Consider the following 19,051-nt stretch of genomic DNA (forward strand, 5'->3'; position numbering starts at 1 on the left):
GCTTTGTCTGCTTTTACTTCACGGCTTGGGGGAACTAAGCCCTCTTTCCTGAGGTACTGCTGACTGATTCGCACGCAATCACCCTACCCCACCCCCCCAAGACTAAAAAGGTAACCCCAAAGCTCTACCCAGGTACAGATGCCACATCACCGCCAGCACACCCCAAAGACGAAGAGCAAGGCCTCCTGGGAAACTGACCTTTCACCTCCCCTCTTGCCTTACCTCAACTCACCAATTTTGACGCTAGCTAATAAAGCGACGAGGAAGCCTAGAAGGCGGAACTTAGTGGCTCCCGATCTACGCTGATTGGACTGCGACTGCGCGAAGGGGGAACCGCGTGAGCCTGCTAGCTACACCCCCTCGGTGGGCGGGGAGAAGTGGGGGCTGCGCTTGCGCTCTGGGAGGCGGCGGAAGTGGCTGGGGTGGTTACGCGTGCGCGGTGGGCGGAGCACGGCTTTTCCAGCTCCTTTGCCAGCCCAGGTCTTCCCAGTCTTGCCCAGCTGGTGTGGTGCTCGTGTTTCCCCATCTCGTCGTGGAGCGTCGCTGCCGAGTGGGCGCTAGTGTTCGCGTCGTCATGGCTGGTTACGAATACGTGAGCCCGGAGCAGCTGGCCGGCTTTGATAAATACAAGGTAGCGCGGGCCCCGCGGACTCCACTCTCCCTGCTGGTCCCGGCCTCTCCTAGGCGCCTAAGGGGCCGGCGCGGTCCGTGTCACCTTGTGCCGCGTGGCTCCGGGCAGGCTGAAGGGAGTTTCTCCGTGGGTCCTGCCGAGTGCTGGGGCTTTGGGGTCGGGGAGCGTGGGAGCATCCTAGGCCCGCCGCTCCGACTCGGTACCCTCCCGGGGGATTGCCTTTTCCTTAGGAGACCGGTCGACGAGAGTGGAGCGAGAGAATTCCCTTCGCTTCTTTACTTCGTTATTATTATTATTTTTAGTCCCCTGAGAGGTGATGCAGTTCCCTTCGGTGGTGTCTTAATTGTCTTCATTTTAATGAAGAAGTTTCTACTCGGCTCTCTTGCGTTCAACTTCGGAGATGGAGAGAATCATTTGGCAGATGAGGCCCGGGGAGGGAGAGTGACTGCTGGGGCCAAACTGCTGATGCGCTCGCTTCCACTCCCAGCAAAGAGGCGCCTGGGCGGCCAGTGAAGTACGTGTGCACAGGCAGGAACTGGAACTGTGTAGTGGAAAGAGCGCGGGCTTTGGAGTACATATAAACCTGATACCGAACCTGATACCAGAATCTAATTTCTTTATTTGGCTTTGGGCCAAATAATAGTCTCTACGATGCGGAATGATTATGAGAATTGGAGAAGCGCCTAGTACATAATGGGCCTCCAGTAAATGCTGGTTGTTCACTTTCCTTCACGTACGGTTCTCCTCCACGACTCCCTTATCAGTGAATGACTCCACTATCCGTCCAGTCAGTTGCCCAAGCCCCACATCTGGGCAGTAACCTTTCGTCCTTGCTACCTGAGTCGCTTTCACTACTGAGTCCTCTACCCCACCCACCAGCCGGTGAATCACCAGGTCCTGTATGTTCTGTCATTTTTAGCCTAAAGTAGGAAGATGGTTCCATTACCACTCTCCCCAGATATACTTTAATCTTTTAATTTTAAAATGGTTCTAGAATATTTTAGAATAGATTTACAGAAAAATTGTGAAGATCGTACATACAGAGTTCCCATATACTCCACACCCGGTTTTCCCTGTTATTAACATCTTATGGTACATTTGTCACAATTAATGAACCGATATTTACACATTATTATTAACGTAGGCGCATACTTTATTCAGATCTCCTTAGTTTTCACCTGATGTTCTTTTTCTGTTCTGGGATCTCATCCAGAGTACCACATCACGTTTACTCATCACGTCTCAAGGCTCCTCTTGGCTATGACAATTTCTCAGACTTTTCTTGTTTTTGATAACCTTGACAGTTTTGAGGAGTTCTGGTCAGGTATTGTGTAGAATGTCCCTCAATTGGGATTTGTCTGATGTTTTTCTCATGATTAGACAAGGGTCATGGGGTTTGGGGGGGAAGACCACAGGGTTGAAGTGCCTTTCTCGTGAGAAGAGTACATGTCATCATGTCATCGGCATGACTTATCACTGTTGATGTTGACTTTGATCACCTTGCTGAGGTAGTTTTTGTCAGGTTTCTCTTTGAAAGGAAGTCAGTATGCGCAGCCCTCACTTAAGGAGTGGAGAGTTATGCTGCACCTCCTTGAGGGCGGAGTGTTGACATAATTTATTTGGATTTCTGCGTGGAAGGTTTATCTTTTCTTCCCAATGTATATTTATTCAATGATTTATTTATATCAGTATGAATTCATGGATATTTATTTTACACTTTGGGTTATAATCCAATACTACTTGATATGGTTGCTTGCACACATCCACTTTTGCCCTTCCAGTTCTTTCTCTATGCTTCGTAGTGATCTTTTAAAAAAATGTACATCTGGTCACATCACTCCTTTGCTTAAAATCCTCCATCGTCTTCCCTTTGCTCTTGGAATGAAGTCCAAAAATCCAGAACATGATCTGCATGGCTCTGAATGACCTGGCCCTCGTCTGTCTGTGTCATCAGCTTCATGTCATGCCACTCACTGTCTACCCCTCCCAACATTAGCAGCCATCTCCCTCGTCCCCTTTTTTTTCAGATCTTCAAGTAATGTTGTTACGTCTGCCAGGAATGTAGCTGCCCATTTATGTTCATCTTCGCATCTTAAATATTCCTCAGAGAAGCATTCCCTAAGTATCTCATTCCCCTTAAGTGTGCTCTCACAGTACCCTCTGCTCCTGTATGGAGTTAGTTCTTTAGGTGTTTCCCCATTAGAATGCAGTACCCAAGTGGTTACGCTTGTCTTATGGATCGCCATGACCTGAGCACAGTGCTTCTGTGCATAGGCATCCAGTAAACATTTGTGGAATGAATGAATAACTGAGAAGAGTCGTAGTGGATCTTGTCAAACTGGAATTGGGATAACTGTTAAGAGACCTTACAAGGTCACATAGTGCGTTCCTCTGCCTTCAAGCAATGTGGTACCATACCAGTTTGTACTGAGGTGCTGACTTGTCTGAACATTTTAAGTCGAAATTTAACCCAGTGCAGGGCTTTCACTAAAGAAGGTTGTTAACCTAGATACCTCTTGTTTTCCCTTAAGCTCCACCACCTTTCTGTTACCTCTTCTGCACTGTAAATATTGACTTTTTATATAAATATAAAACTTTTTCTTCCTTACTAGGATCTGGCTTTCTAGTAGGTGCCAATAGACTAGCTGTTTCATTTGCAGCATTGACTGTAATAGGGAATCTTCTTTTTTTTTTTATAAGCTGTCTTTCCTAGATTTGTATTTCCGACTAGATAGGTGTCCTAATTTACAGAAAATTTTAGTGTGATTTTTCCATTCCTATTTTTCCCTCTTCTGTTATCTGACTCACTTCCTGTGTCTGAGAGCAGATTTCCTATCATCTTGGAAAGCAAAGGTCAATTTAGCCAGCATCCAATGTTCACTAAAACGTAGTTTATTGATGTTATTTTAGTTATAATGAGGCTTCCTTTAAAAAACTGGGGGTGGGGTGTGTGGCACAAATTTATAACCTAAACTTCTTCTAGTAGAAGGTTCTTTACTCAGTACTGCGTTCATATTAAAAAAATATGAATCCAAAGGTCCAAAGGAAAAAAGTCTGTGTGGTCAGTTTAACTGGAACATGAATTGCACCTAGAGACCTTTGCTTCCTGAAGATCACCCATTCCCATTATGTGGGCTTCGACAGTGAGTGCTTTGTAAATGCTGATCGCATTAAAACAGCTTTTGAGGAAGATCATCCCATAAATGGGTAAAGACCCAAAACACTCAAAAGAGATTTTTATTCCCTGATGTGACCCTGTGTATTAAAACAAAGAGTTGTAGAGAAAAATTGGTACTATAAAAGCAGCTGGTGGAAAAATTACTTTTGAACCAGTTTAATTTCTTTATCTTCCCTAGAGGTACATCTGAGGAGCTACAGTTGGAAACCTGGCGGTTATTCAGAATAACTCCTGAAAGGAGCGCACACATGGAGTAGTAATTAGGTTTCTGTAGTAAGAAACTGTTAAGACAATTGATTTTGAGTATAGAAGAAAGCATGGGATGGATTCTGTGTTATATGCTCTCTAAACACTTGTGTTCTTCATTGTGTTACCCCAGCCTTATCAAACAGTTGAATAATTCGTTGAGTGTCTGCCCTCTCTGTTAGGATATGAGCTCTGGGAGGGCACATCCTACAGCTCTCTTGTTCCATGTGACCAAGGTCTGGCACATGAACAGAGTAGGCATTTGACAAATATTTGTTGAAGGAATGCAAGTGTAAAAGAATAAAAACCGTTTTGGAAGTATGGTAAAATGGAGCTGTGCATCTCCTGGAAATCGGAAGGATACTTTTGTATTTTGAATGTGAAGATGTAGAAAGTTTAACCACCATTGTTCTCTGTTGCTTATTAATGTACCTTCAGACAGTTATGTTGAGGGATTTCACTCTCATGAGGCTTATCATCCCTTCTCTCTTCGTACCCTATCTTTAGTTGAAGGATTTCCCCACTTATCTGAGGGTGAAACTTCTATTGTGGTATACCTAATCTGACCTAAGGAAGGCTTAGTTCTAATTGATAGTGTAGCAGCTAGTTTCAAATTGTATCATATCATTTTGCTTCAGAGAGGAAGTGTTCTGTGCAATATCTTGTTTGGTTTCAAGAATATAATTTTATGATGAATTGGCTTCTGCTATTCTGGTAGTTAATTAACTTGACTGTCAACAATAGCCTGATTACAGGAATTGTGATAATTGTGAATTTAGGTGGGAAGGAGAGGCTGCATACATCTTGATGGTAATGCTAAAGAACTGGAATCTGGCCTGCACCCTTACTGGTTCATGCAGTTTGATTTTGTTTATTCAGTAAGCATTGATTCAGGGCCTGCTCTGGGTCAGACATGGCACTGGGGCTGCAAAATTAAGCTAAGCTAGAATTCCTGACTTCAAGGAACTCAGTTTGGTGGCATATGGGCAAGGAAATAAACAGATATAAAGAATTAATAAATACAGTTAGGTAAGTGTTGGGTGCTGTGGGAGAGAAGGAAGCAGCTCCAGGGAGTAAGGGTTAAAGCTGAGAAAGGCTTCAGAGAGGGGATGGAGGGGAAGGCAGAGCTCAGTCTAGAGGATGAAGCTGAGTAGGCCCCAGTTCTTACCAGGTGAAGAGGGGAGAAAAGGCATCCCAGCACTGGAGAGCAGTGGGGTGAGTGCACAGGGGTTGAGGCCTGAGAGTATTTTCTGGGAACCGTAAGATGTTAGGTGTTGGGACTTAGTGGTGGAGTGTCCAGAGAAGAGACTGGAGAGGGAGGCGGGGCCCCCTCAGAGGGGGATGATTTGATGTAAAGGATTTCTGAATTTTACCCTGTAGATCATTGTTTCTGTGGTCCAAGGACTATTGGCTTTAGAATCACCTGGGGAAAGTGTTTAGCCAATTTCTAGGTCCATTTTGGGAGGTTCAGATCGGGTAGGTTGCTGTGATATTCATGTTAGACACATACCTCAAGTGGTTCTTAGGTACATGGTAATGCTATAGGTTTGGGGAGCCACTTACAAATTTTAAACAGGATCAGATTTTAATTTTAGGAAGCTCACCCTGGCAACTAGAAAATGAATGGAGAGCAGGGGAGGTAGGGGTGATCTGGAGACCTTTTAGGATCCTCCCAGATAAAATTGGGTCAGAAATGAGGAAGGCTTGAATCAAAGCAGTGGGGATAGAAGGGGAGATGGGAATCTAAAGGTCAGAACTGGTTAACCTGCCCACTGAATTTGGCCAGCAGATATATTTAATTTGGCTCACACCTACTTTGTTTCAAAAATTAGTATCTTCCCCATAAAAGCCCAGATTTCTGGATTCTCTTGAAAAACTAAAATAGTGGATAACATAGGCCCTGACAAGAATCTCCTGAAGCTGAATAGTGCTTGCCCTCTTCAAAAAGGGTATTTGTGATACAGTCACTATGGAGAACAGTGTGGAGGTTCCTTAAAAAACTACAGATAGAACTACCATACGACCCAGCAATCCCACTACTGGGCATATACCCTGAGAAAACCATAATTCAAAAAGAGTCATGTACCAAAATGTTCATTGCAGCTCTATTTACAATAGCCAGGACATGGAAGCAACCTAAGTGTCCATCATAGGATGAATGAATAAAGAAGATGTGGCACATATATACAATGGAATATTACTCAGCCATAAAAAGAAACGAAATTATTTGTAGTGAGGTGGATGGACCTAGAATCTGTCATACAGAGTGAAGTCAGAAAGAGAAAGACAAATACCGTATGCTAACACATATATATGGAATCTAAGGGAAAAAAAAAAAAGGTCATGAAGAACCTAGGGGTAAGATGGGAATAAAGACACAGACCTACTAGAGAATGGACTTGAGGATATGGGGAGGGGGAAGGGTAAGCTGTGACAAAGTGAGAGAGTGGCGTGGACATATATACACTACCAAACGTAAAATAGATAGCTAGTGGGAAGCAGCCACATAGCACAGGGAGATCAGCTCGGTGCTCTGTGACCACCTAGAGGAGTGGGATAGGGAGGGTGGGAGGGAGACGGAAGAGGGAGGACATATGGGGATATATGTATACGTATAGCTGATTCACTTTGTTATAAAGCAGAAACTAACACACCATTGTAAAGCAATTATACTCCAATAAAGATGTTAAAAAAAAAAAGGGTATTTGCTCTCTAGTGTGCCATTTCCCTACCAGTCCCTGTGCTCCACGCAGGTCTGCTTTGTTCAGTTTACCTGCCTGATCCCTATGTACATTTTTTTCCCCCTATGTACATTTGATTGTGATGCTTGATTTAAGATTTTAAATTGACAGAGCGCAGTAACTGACTAGCTGGAAAGGGTGAAGGTAAAAGATGCGGAGGAGTCTGGGGTGACTCAGGTTCTGGTAGGATGATGGGGTGGAGTCGCTGAGGTAGGGGTTTTGTGAAGCATTAACTCTTTGGTAATAATGGCCCCCGGCATTCGTTGAGTCTAAGAGTTAATCCTCTTGATGTTTCAGTGAGGAGGTGTTTTATTAATATCTCATCATAACCTAACTCCTACGAGATTGGTCCTTACAGAACAGAAGCAAAGTTATAATTTAAATGATGAGTGATGCTGAATCTGGCAGAATAACAGTCATCTTTTGCACAGGGCCCTTCTCCTGGACAGGACCATGGGGCAGACTTCTCTTGGAAGGTGTGGTTTTTGGACTTGGAATTAAAACAAAGAAAATTTCATGTTCTAGAGAAATATCATTTGTGGATGAAATGTCCCCCATTAGAGGACTGTTTCTGTAATGATTTCAAAGACTAGAACACTTTTCCTCCAGAGTCACAGGGGAAACATGAGAAATTCCTGATCTTTTGATTTTCACTTGTTATGACTGCAGGCCGACTACAATATAATGTGTTAATTATGGCATTAGCTAGATATGTTACAGTTAACTCAAGCATAACTTATCTTTAGTTGTGCCTTGGTCTCCTTGAGTAGATGTGGGAAACTGGCCTCTCTCACTTGTAAGTACATTAGTAAGGCTTGAAACGTATTTTAGTCGTCTTAGATATAGATTTACAAATGTCTCATAGAAAGAATTATTTTTTCAGTTGGCAGAGACAGGAATCTTTCAGAAGGAGTGAGAGAAAAATGGATGGGAAACTTCTGCAGAGTGAGAGAGAGATAGTTAGGTAGAAGGTTACTCCATTTCTAGGTGCTATTTGGAAGAAACGAATTGGTTCTCAAACTACTTTCTGAAATATCAGTTCACTGCTGATGGCTTGCTTTTGTAACTGCCGTAATGCTTAAATGTCAAGAACTTCTCTGCTGAATAAGAATTTGCCTGGTGCATAAGGGAGAGAGGGGAAAGATGTTTCAGTCAGAGTCTGATGGGAACCAAGGCACAGAGCCTGGGCAGATCATGCTAAATTAGAGGCACAAGGAAGTGGAAGGTGTGTGAGGGACCAGGCCGAGCCTAATGAGCTCAATGAGGGGAGGTTGCGATGGCAAGAGCAACGTCATTGTAAATACCCAATAGTGATAATGATAATGATGGCAAACATTTATATAGCACTTACTATATGCCAGACGTTCTTTAAGTGCTTTACATATATTGTCTCATTTAATATTCACAAGTGCTTTGTGAGGTAGAGGTACTATTATTTACCCCATTTTACTGAGACACAGTGTTTAAGTAACTTGCTCAAGGTCCCACAGCTGAGATTTGAACCCAGGCATTCTGTGTCCAGAGTCCATGTTCTTCGTGCTATGTTGCCTCTCAGTTCTAAGAACGGCGTATAAACTCTGCTTTGTAGTTACTGGGTGTTTTGTGCAAAAGATATAAACATTAGAATAAAGACCTTCAGTGACGTGCTTAATTGGGTTTGTGTCTAATGTTTACAGATGGGGAAAATGTACAGTGAAAAAGGAAGAACTGACTTTGTTTTCTCTTCCCCCAGTTTTAAATTATTCGTAGGGACAAGTGGGCTTGTACTTGCTAGTCTTATATTTAGTTGTCTATTAAGAACATTTCATTCACTATTAGCTCTAATTGCGGTAAATGGCTTTTGATTAACTAATTAGCTTTGGGACTGATAATGAGTTAAATAGAACCCACATCCTAGCTTTGCAATCTTGAGCATAACTTAGTCTCTCTAACCAGGTTTCCTCATCTGTGAAATGGGGTAGTACCTGCCTCATAGGATCAAAATTGTCAAAATTGAATGAGTTAATATTTGTAAAGTGCCTGGCACTTAGTGCTGTGTTAGTGTTAAGTAAATAAAAAATAAAACTTGACATTTGTGCTTCTCTGCTTGTGAACATTTAACTGTCATATAACATATACACACATACTCACACCCGAGGAGGTTATACCAAGAGAAAGGATGTTTCAGCAAAGGAAGAGTAAGTAAATTTTTTCAAATACCACTTTCCTATTTATGAATCTGCAGTACCTCCCACATATTTACCATGTGTTTGATGTCGAGATTCCTCAGCAAGGATTTCAAGTCCCTTCACTAAATGACCCCTCCTTTTGTCTTATCTTCTCATCTCTTGTTAGTTTATTATATGTTGTTTAAGTCTAGCAAGCAAACATTTGTCATCAGGACATGCTTGTTCTTGTCTTACTGCTCTAGTTCTTCTCCAGTCGTCTCTCACCACCTTCTCTTCTCTGATTCGTTAGCAGATATAAATGACAGTATTCACGGAAATGGGATCTCATTGTCCACTGAGTCATGTCCTCTGTGGGTGTAGTTCTTAAAGTCTTGTATGGATTAAAAAGAACTTTAAGAAACTTTCAGTTTCTGTCTTAGGGTTAATATAATGCCCCCCCCTTTTTCATTTTCAGTTCGATTTGGTGTTTTTCTTTCTTGATAGATTATTACTAGCACAGTGCCTTGCATTTAGTGAGTACCTGCTGAATTTTATTATACCTTGTCTCTTGCTCGCAGTGCAGTATTTGAAGTTGCCATCAGGAGGTTTAGGTGTTGACCACTAAGCTGATGGTGTGGCTTTTCCTTCAGCTGAGGAGTTTGCAGGAGTGTCATTCACATTTGTTTTCACCAGAGCAGTGGCCCTCAGACTGGAGGGTGCCTCAGAATCAGCTGGGGCGTTTGTTACAAGACAGATTGCTGGGCCCTACCCGCAGGCTGTCTGATACTGTGTATTTAAGGTGGGGCCCAAGAATTTGCACTCAGTTTGGCAACTACATTTTGAGACGCACCTCATCAGAGAAATATTCCATTATATTGAAGAGCAGTTAATAAAACCAAGAAACGAATGTAAAGGAGTAAGAAGCTGTATTACCGTAATGTTCATATATTAACCCTCAAGCATCAGGTAGTCTTGATTTTGTGGATAGGAGCCTCAAGGTATCTCTTACTAGAAAAGAGGATGTTGCAGTGCTTTCAGTATTGGAGATTAGTTTTCTGTCGCTGGATAACAAATTACCACAGACTTGGTGCATAAAACAGCACACATTTATTGTCTCACAGTTTCTGTGAGTCAGGGCACCAGTTACCTGGCTCCTCTGCTTGAGGTCTCGCCAGCCTGCAGTGAAGGTGTCAGCTGGGCTGTGCTTCCATCTGGAGTTTGGGGTCCTCATCCAGGCTCATGTGGTTGTTGGCAGAATTCAGTTCTTTCCAGTTATAGGGCTGAGGCTCTCGGCTCCTAGTAGTTGCCCACTTTTCTGGCCACATGGCCTTCACCATAGGCAGTTCATAAACATTGCTGTTTGCTTCTTCAAGGTCAATGGGAGACTCTTCTCCAAACTGTTAAGATGGAGTCTTAGGTAATGAACTATATCATGGAAGGGACATCTCATCACCTTTGCCCTATAATGTTCTCTCAATCAAGGCAGTGACATCGATCACCTTCACTATATTCTGTTCGCTAGAAGCAAGTTACAGGTTCCACCCTCAGGGGAACGACTGAACCATCAATAGGAGGGGATTGATTATAAAAGGGCTTGACTCACTGGGGATTACCTTAGGGTGTGTCCGCCACAAATTGGAAGACAGAAGAATTGGAGGATACTGTGTTAATAACAGTTTCAGTGGATCTGGGTGGCTCATGATTGTACTTGAGCCCGGAGCGGGTAGTCTGGATTAAAGCAAAGTGATCCATTTCGCAGAAATGTTCCAAGATGATTCATAAAGGATTTACAGTTTAGACCTTCCTGCGTATTAGCTGTTAATCCCTGAATTTTATAGTTTCTTCATCTGTAAAATAGGGAGGAATAATCTACCTTATCTATTTTACAATATCAAATAAGAGAACAAAGGTAATTGTACTTTGGAAACTATAAAACATACACATGTAGACATGGTGTTATTAATAGGGGGAGAGTAAGAGCAGCTTCCCCTTGTGAAGTGAAAAGTTGCTGTAGACTAGTTCCCGGGGGAAAAGAGTTCCTCTCATCACTGAGGGAATCACTCTATACTGCCATTTAAGTAAACATGCAGAGTAGTTCATGCATTTATTCATTCATATGTGCAAACACTCAGATATGTTTACTGAACTCCTACTATGCGCCAGATGCAGAAAGGATCAGGTCGGGAAGCTTTCTCCATTCTCTTAACTGCTTCTTTAAGTACCAGTGCTCAGTGAGTCCCACATTTGTATGTGAAGGTAGCTCTTTTGACTGCCTTGATATTTGTTGCGTAAATAACAATTTTTAATAATTGGGATCTTTTGTTTTATGTTTTTTGCTTAAGTGACTGGCCCAGAGACTTGGAATGCCATTGCTAAAGAACTCTGCTCCAGGAGTGGTAGGGCACATGTTGGCCACAATGGATCCTGCCCCTGTAAAGACTTAAGCCTAAACATGATTGAGTCATGAGACCTGTCAGCAAGGGACTGACCTCCATACCATACCAATACCACACCAGACACTGAGCTTCACTGTGCAGGGGGAGAGAAGAGAGCTGACATTTCTTTTCTCTCTCCTGAGTTCTTAAGAAAGGTTGATAATGTGTTTCTTTCATTATGTCTGCAAAGTTGGTATAAGCAATAAGTAACTTCATACAGTGAACCCAGTTGTGAACTAAAATTGGTTCTTTGTGACTATCCTGCCTTTTATTCCTAAAAACATGGATGATTTGGAACTCAAGAATTTGGGGAATCATTTTAAAAAGTCAGAAACATCATTTTGAGTCTGCTTACATCTGAAATGATTAACAATAAGTGCTGTTTATAAACTATTATTAGCTTGTACTCAATCCATACTTTATGGATTTCCAGGGTTAACTAAAATATGTTTCATAAGTGTAAAGTTTATATTTCAAATGGGTAAAGACAGGATTTGAATTAAAAATCATTTGATAGTTGGAGACTTATCCTCCTTATATTGATTAGAAGACAAAGCAAGGGAAACCTGCATCTGTTTATAGATGTTAGAGTATTACCATCTGTATTAGTATTAGATGGGATACTAGCCTCAGTCTAATTAATAAGTTGTCCAAAACTCTGTATTTAGTGCAAGGGTGTGTCAGTTCAGTCAGTTTTCTTATCAGTGTATAGAAAGGATTTAAAGGACATGTATAAGGGAAATACTTTTAGGTCCAACAAAGTGCTTCCATAGTTTTCCTTTTGTTAGAGCCAATTTCCTTCTTAAATTAAGAGGAGGCACATTTCTAATGCCCTTCTCAAAAATGGGCACTTTATAGCATATTTTGGCAGTAATTTAGAGTCATTGTACTGCTCCTGGCCTAACCCGTAATCGTCTCTTGCCTGGTATACTGTAACAGTCTCGTAACTATTTTGCACCTTTGCCCCCCTCCAGTCCATTTTCTACACTGTAAACAGTGGGATCCTTTAATAATATAAATCAGGATATGCACTGGGCTTATGATAAAATAAAACTCACTGTGGACCTTTGGGTGGTGTCTGCCCATGTCTCCAGTGTCATTTCATACCACTCTTCCTCGCTCACTCACTACGCTGTGGCTCCATTGGCCTCCCTCCACTGTGTGGTCCTTCCACATTTTGTTCTCTGCTTAGAAGGCATCTTGGCATGCACGCCCCCCTCCCAACACCTATAAACCACACACACACCACACACACACACACGCACACTGCCACACATATATTCTTTATTTTCTTTCTCCTTTTTAAGGTATAAATTATATACAAACTCACAGATCTTAAGTACACAATTTGATGAATTTTGTATATGTATGTAACCACCACCATGATAAAGAATTATTTTTAGCACCTCGGAGGACCCCCATTTAGTCCCTCTCACCAGACTGCTATTATGACCTCTTTTTGCCATAAATTAATTTTGTCTGATTTTGAACTTCATATAAATGGAATCTCCAGCAGCGTGTTCTCTTTAGGGTCTACCTTGTTTGACTCACTGTTCTGTCTCATACATGCTTTACCTGTCTTCTCATCTTCTAGGACTCAGCTTAAGTGTCCCCTCCCCTGAAAAGCTTTCTCTGAGCACCCTGACTAGGCACATTCCCAGCCCCCTGGTCCTCTGATACAAACACCTTGTTTATTGCCTTCACAGTATTGATCACATCTTGTGATTACGACTTGTTTTCTTGCTTAGCATCCGTCTCACCCTAGACCGGACTTGGTGAACATAGGAAACTTTTTGGTCTTGTTCACCATTCTCTTTCTGGTGGCCTAGCACAGTGCCTGGCACAATCATAGGCACTCAGTCACAATTATTTGTTGACTTTACTGAATGAAGAATGAACTCTGCTTTATTTCCTGACTTGTACTGAAGTTACAAGTTGTAGTTACAAGTTGTAGAAAGTTGAAACTTTCTAATATTTGACAGAATATTATCTAAGATAATTCTGGATTTCACTAAGACTTTATGAAAATCTTTTCTCATGGGTGACATAGACTAATTGCCGTAGATGACAGTATGGAATTCTGTAGCCAAATAAAAATGACTAAATGTATTAATAGCAATCTTGAGGGGAATGTTTAGAAATTCTACCTTGATCAGCATTTTTACAGAGACTTATGTGAAGGCATTGCTAGCATGAGAGCTTTACATGCTGAGAGTTTGGGGGGCAGAGCTGGTACCTTGGATAACTGAGTCTGACCCTGAGGAGATCGGAGGAGATAGAAAGATGAGTGGACTCTAGCAAGATGAAATGTTAAAATGGTAAATATAGGGTCTTACACTTAGTTTCCAACAGTCAGCGTCATATTAACACAGAGAAAGGTGGCTTTGCAGTCTGTATGAGAAAGGCCTGAGGGGGTAAGGTGGCTGTGAAGGTGTGTGTAAGTCTGCAGTATGACTTTGTTGCCTCAGGAAATTAATACTGTGTTGAGCATCTGTTAGAGAACTAAGTTGTTGAGGAAGAAGACCTTAGTCATGTTCTCCTTTGTGCTCATGCACCGCTTGAAATATTCCTTTTGCCCTGGGTCACACTTTTGTTTTGGTTTAACAACAAAATGGATTGTCTGGAGCACTGGTTGTCAAACTGAAGCCCGCGGACACCTGTTTTGTGAATAAAGTTTTATTGGAACACAGCATGCCTCTTTGTTTTCTTATTTTCTGGGACTTCTTTTTGCTTCCGTGGCAGTTTTGGGTATTGTTACAGAGACCATTTGGCCTGCAAAGCCTAAAATATTTGCTCTCTGGCATTTTCCAGAAAAAGCTTTCCAACCTCTGGTCTAGAGAATTAGACCTAGATGATGAAGAGAGTGAAACTTTGGCAAGAGAGTAACAGCAAAAGGAACATGAGATTTTTTAACCAGGTGAAGAGAAGGTTTAGGTGTGACAGGCAGAGCCATCTTCAAACGTTTGAAGCATTATTGTTTGGAAAAAAATTGGACCCTTGTCTGCCTGGCTTTGTTAGGGAAATTGAAAACATGATAGGAAATATGGGGTGAGGGGAGGATTTTGTTAGCATATAGAAAAGTTGTTTTAACGTTGGATTGGGCTATTTCTAGAAGTAATGAGTTTTTTGGTAACCAGAGGCATTTAAAAAGAGGCCAGGAACTTCCCTGGCGGTCCAGTGGTTAGGATTCCATGCTTCCACTGCAGGGCACGCTGGTTTGATCCCTGGTTGGGGAACTAAGATCCACATGCCGCGCAGTGCAGCCAAAAATTAAAAAATAAATAAAGAGGCCAGGGACTTCCCTGGTGGCGCAGTGGTTAAGAATCCGCCTGCCAATGCAGGCGACATGGGTTCGAGCCGTGGTCCGGGAAGATCCCACATGCCGCAGAGCAACTAAGCCCATGCGCCGCAACTGCTGGCCTGCGCTCTAGAGCCCGCGAGCCACAACTACTGAAGCCCGTGTGCCACAACTACTGAGCCCACGCGCCTAGAGCCTGTGCTCCGCAACAAGAGAAGCCACCGCAATGAGAAGCCCGCGCACCACAACGAAGAGTAGTAGCCCCCACTCGCCGCAACTAGAGAAAGCCCCACGCATAGCAACGAAGACCCAACGCAGCCAAAAATAAATAAATAAAATAAATTAAAGAAAAAAATAAAGAGGCCAGATGACTGTTTTACCTATTCACATAGGTGAGGGGCAGGCACGTGAGAACTAGATATCTCCTGAACTCTTGTGGTTCTGAGATTCTGCCTTGGAATGATTCTCAAACTCAGGTTGTGGTTCTCAAGCCTTTCTCCAGGGCACTGGATTAGTCTGGCCCAACAGATTGTAGATCAAGCAAGTCCTGCAGGCCTTAAACAGGGGATTATTACCTTGTTCAGATATTCTGGTGTATACCAAAACATCATTCCGATAGAAAATAATATATTTAACAGGCATTAACTAAATTTAGTTTAGCTCCTTTAAAATTTTACTTATTTTTTCAGGCATGTGGAAGGTGTGACTCATTCTTCTTTCCTCCTATTGATTCACAAGACAGTTTCAAGTTTCTTTGTTTATACCAAGTGATATGTGACCTTGAAAAATACTCAGGTGTGTAAGGCTAGAGCACAGAGTGCTCTTTAGGTTTACTGTTTGCTACCTTTTGTAATCTCATATTAGATTTCCTTGTTATACTTGAGCTTATCTGCTATTATTATTAAAGGTAAAAAATGCAGTTAGGCAGACTGACCTATTTGTATTGAGTTCTATAATCTTTTCATACTTCTACTGGTCTCCTGAAATAGAAATTTAGAGTTAAACTTCAGAATTTGGGGACTTCCCTGGTGGCACAGGGGTTAAGAATCCGCCTGCCAATTCAGGGGACACAGGTTCGATCCCTGGTCCAGGAAGATCCCACATGCCATGGAGCAGCTAAGCCCATGCACCACAACTACTAAGCCTGTGCTTTAGAGCCTGCAAGCCACAACTACTGAAGCCCACGCGCCTAGAGCCTGTGCTTTGCAACAAGAGAAGCCACCACAATGAGAAGCCTGTGCACCACAACGAAGAGTAGCCCCAGCTTGCCGCGACTACAGAAAGCCCGCGTGCAGCAACGAAGACCCAACACAGCCAAAAAAAAAAAGAAAAAAAAGGTGAAATGTTATAATAGCGGAAATAAAGAGATTTAAAAGAGAGAAAAAACTTCAGAATTTAAAAAGAGGAGCTTTTCAAATCAAAATACCATGAGTAAATGACCTTCTTTTAGACGTAAATTCAAATTATGGAAAGCTGGTGAATGAGAGTCATTCAGCAAACATTTGAATTAAGAGCCTTGTACTTTGTACATCGTATTAACTATTCGTGTGATGTCAGATTGTTTTCTTCTGATTTGGACTTCTTACAACTTTTGTACTTTGCAGTAGATGGTGGACTTGAAATTTGTGGTTTTCCAGTTGATCTGACCTGCTGGCTACGACATGTGGGTCTGGGTTCGGACTTTGGTGAAATGGAGGAGGCCGTGGCCCTCCCGCCTTGTCACTGGCAACTTTTCAGGGTTCATATTGGTTGCATGGCCTCAGGTCTGAAAACTTAAATTCAGGCAGTCCTATCAGCTGGGGACTCCTTCATTCTACAGAGGTTCAGGTGTCATGGTATCTGTTATGTGGAAAAGCTTTGCAGGCTGTAGAGAACCATGCACGTAGAAGTTGATTTTAGCGAGAACAGTAATACTTAAGGAGGCTCCAGCTGCGAGTCTGGGTGCAGCTGCAGAGCTTCTCTGGCCAGTGTTCTCCTTCACCATTTTCTTTCCACTGTCTGTCTCAGATCTTTTGTCCAGGATATCGCATTTCATCAGAATGAGTTGGAGAAATGGCGGCACTCAGCCATGGATTCTGTTGAGTAAACATTTGACTTACTAGCTAACTCTCTTTGCTAGTAGTATTTTAAATTATTTCTATTTATTTACTTTTTTGCTCCATCACACTTTTAAATCTTGAAACACTGATGAGAAATATTTCCTGCATATCCATAAAACATTCAGGAAGAAATATTGATGTTTAATTATGATTTTTTAAAAAATCAGTTGCTCAGATGCTTACTACTTATTTTTTGGGTTGGCCTTCACGGAAAAACCCGAACGAACTTTTTGGCCAACCCAATATATTCATACTAAACAAATACAAAGCACAGTTGAAACTTTTTTCAGGCATTTGACTAGTATGACATCTTTTAAATGAGAGCTTGTTGAATTAGGTAGTATTCCCACTCCTTGAGGGTGAGAATTAAGTTGTCCCTTACCTATTTTGTATTCCTTCTTCCCCACACCTAGTGGGTGCTTCCTACATGCCAGGCACTCCAGTGTGTATGTGTTTGTGTGTGTGTGTTTGTGTCTCTGATGAATAAGTCATCAACATGACTCTTAAAGTATTACATAATTACATACAGATATTTTGTTAAAATTTTCTTTGAAGTTTTACTAAATAGCTCAACAGTTGGGGAATACATTTGAACACCCTAACCTGTTGTTTTCTTCCTTTGCTTATTTAAGCAATCCATTTTCCAGCTGTAAAGGGATCTGTCATTCCTTTGATGCTCAAAACACACTAATGGTACCTAATGCTTATATAGCACTAACTGTGGGCTAGGTACTGCTCTAAGCACTTCCTATATGTTATCAGTTTATCTAATCCTTATGGCAATCCTTTGAGGTAAAGGCTGTGATCCTCATTTTACAGGTGCAGCAACTAAGACAGAGAGGTTAAGTAACTTACCCAAGGTTGTACCATTAATAAGTGCATTAGTAATGGTGTCAAGGGTAAAACAGCTAGATTCCCGTTAGTTGAGAGGGATGAAGGAGGTTGAGAAAGTCAGTGTGTGAATGCACACAGTGTGCTCATTATCCTGCAAATAGGTGAGCACTTGAAAGCAATATAAAATTTTCTGCTGCAACGTTGTTATATTATAAATACTATACAAAGATGTGCTTGGCCATCTTTACCCCATTCATACTGCTTCTCCAGTTCTGTTATTTAGAAGAGGACATTGTATAACTAGATATATTCTCTAGATTTTTTTTTACTATTATTTTCTTTTTAAAAAAATTTATATATTTTTGGCTGTGTTGGGTCTTCGTTGCTGCACGTGGGCTTTCTCTAGTTGCAGTGAGCGGGGGCTACTCTTTGTCGCGGTGCGCGGGCTTCTCACTGCTGTGGCTTCTCTTGTTGTGGAGCACAGGCTCTAGGTGCGCAGGCTTCAGTAGTTGGCGTGCACGGGTTCTAGAACGCAGGCTCAGTAGTTGTGGCGCACGGGCTTAGTTGCTCTGCGGCATGTGGGATCTTCCTGGACCAGGGATCGAACCCGTGTCGCCTGCATTGGCAGGCGGATTCTTAACCACTGCACCACCAGGGAAGTCCCTGTACTATTATTTTCATTTGAGAAATATTGTTCTAAATACTTGCTGGTATGCAAGGATTAACTCTGAATATTTTTTTTCATTTCTTAACAGTACAGTGCTGTGGATACCAATCCGCTCTCTCTGTATGTCATGCATCCATTTTGGAACACTGTAGTGAAGGTAAGATGATTAATAAGCATGTACTTAGGTTTTAGTAAGTTTTAAATATTTTAAACTACTTTATGGAGTATTACAGACCAACTGTCAGTTCAGTAAGACGTTTAGAGAAACTGCCTCTCCCATCCTCCTTTCCTTTAGTCACATACCTTTTGATTTATCTCATCATTGAAGTATAAGCTTATATTCTAGATCTATCATATTTATAAAATGCTTCTTAAATTTTTCTAAAATAAATATAATGTTATGATTATAAAAGTTTGTTGATTATAGAATTATTTAAAATATAGAAAATAGACTTATTTCTATTAACTGATTACAGTTTATAATTTGATATATATATATATATAATTCCTGTATATACGGTCTTTCAAATTTATAGTTTTTGTTTTGACACATTTGCATGTTGTGGTATGTAGTGGACAGAGAGATTTCTCTACTTTAATTATTCTGTAATTATTTTGAAACAAATAGGTATTTCCTACTTGGCTGGCTCCAAATCTGATAACCTTTTCTGGCTTTCTGCTGGTTGTGTTCAATTTTCTGCTTATGGCATACTTTGATCCTGACTTTTATGCTTCAGGTAAGATTATTACTTTAATATAAAATCTCAAATGTCTA

At 41.6% G+C, this 19,051-nt stretch overlaps 1 protein-coding gene across 1 annotated transcript in view; it reads left to right on the plus strand.

Annotated features, from left to right (window-relative positions):
* Positions 1 to 493: 493 nt before the first annotated feature.
* SELENOI (selenoprotein I) overlaps positions 494 to 19,051 on the plus strand; it is a 44,110-nt gene continuing 25,552 nt past the window's right edge. The window contains exons 1-3 of the mRNA XM_082671868.1: positions 494 to 631; positions 18,365 to 18,433; positions 18,905 to 19,013. Coding sequence (XP_082527994.1) covers positions 575 to 631; positions 18,365 to 18,433; positions 18,905 to 19,013 — 235 coding nt within the window. The 5' untranslated portion in view covers positions 494 to 574. The remainder of the gene's footprint in view (positions 632 to 18,364; positions 18,434 to 18,904; positions 19,014 to 19,051) is intronic.

The sequence above is a fragment of the Grampus griseus genome (assembly GCF_964374135.1).
Source record: "Grampus griseus genome assembly, chromosome: 15".
Classification (NCBI taxonomy): Eukaryota; Metazoa; Chordata; class Mammalia; order Artiodactyla; family Delphinidae; genus Grampus; species Grampus griseus.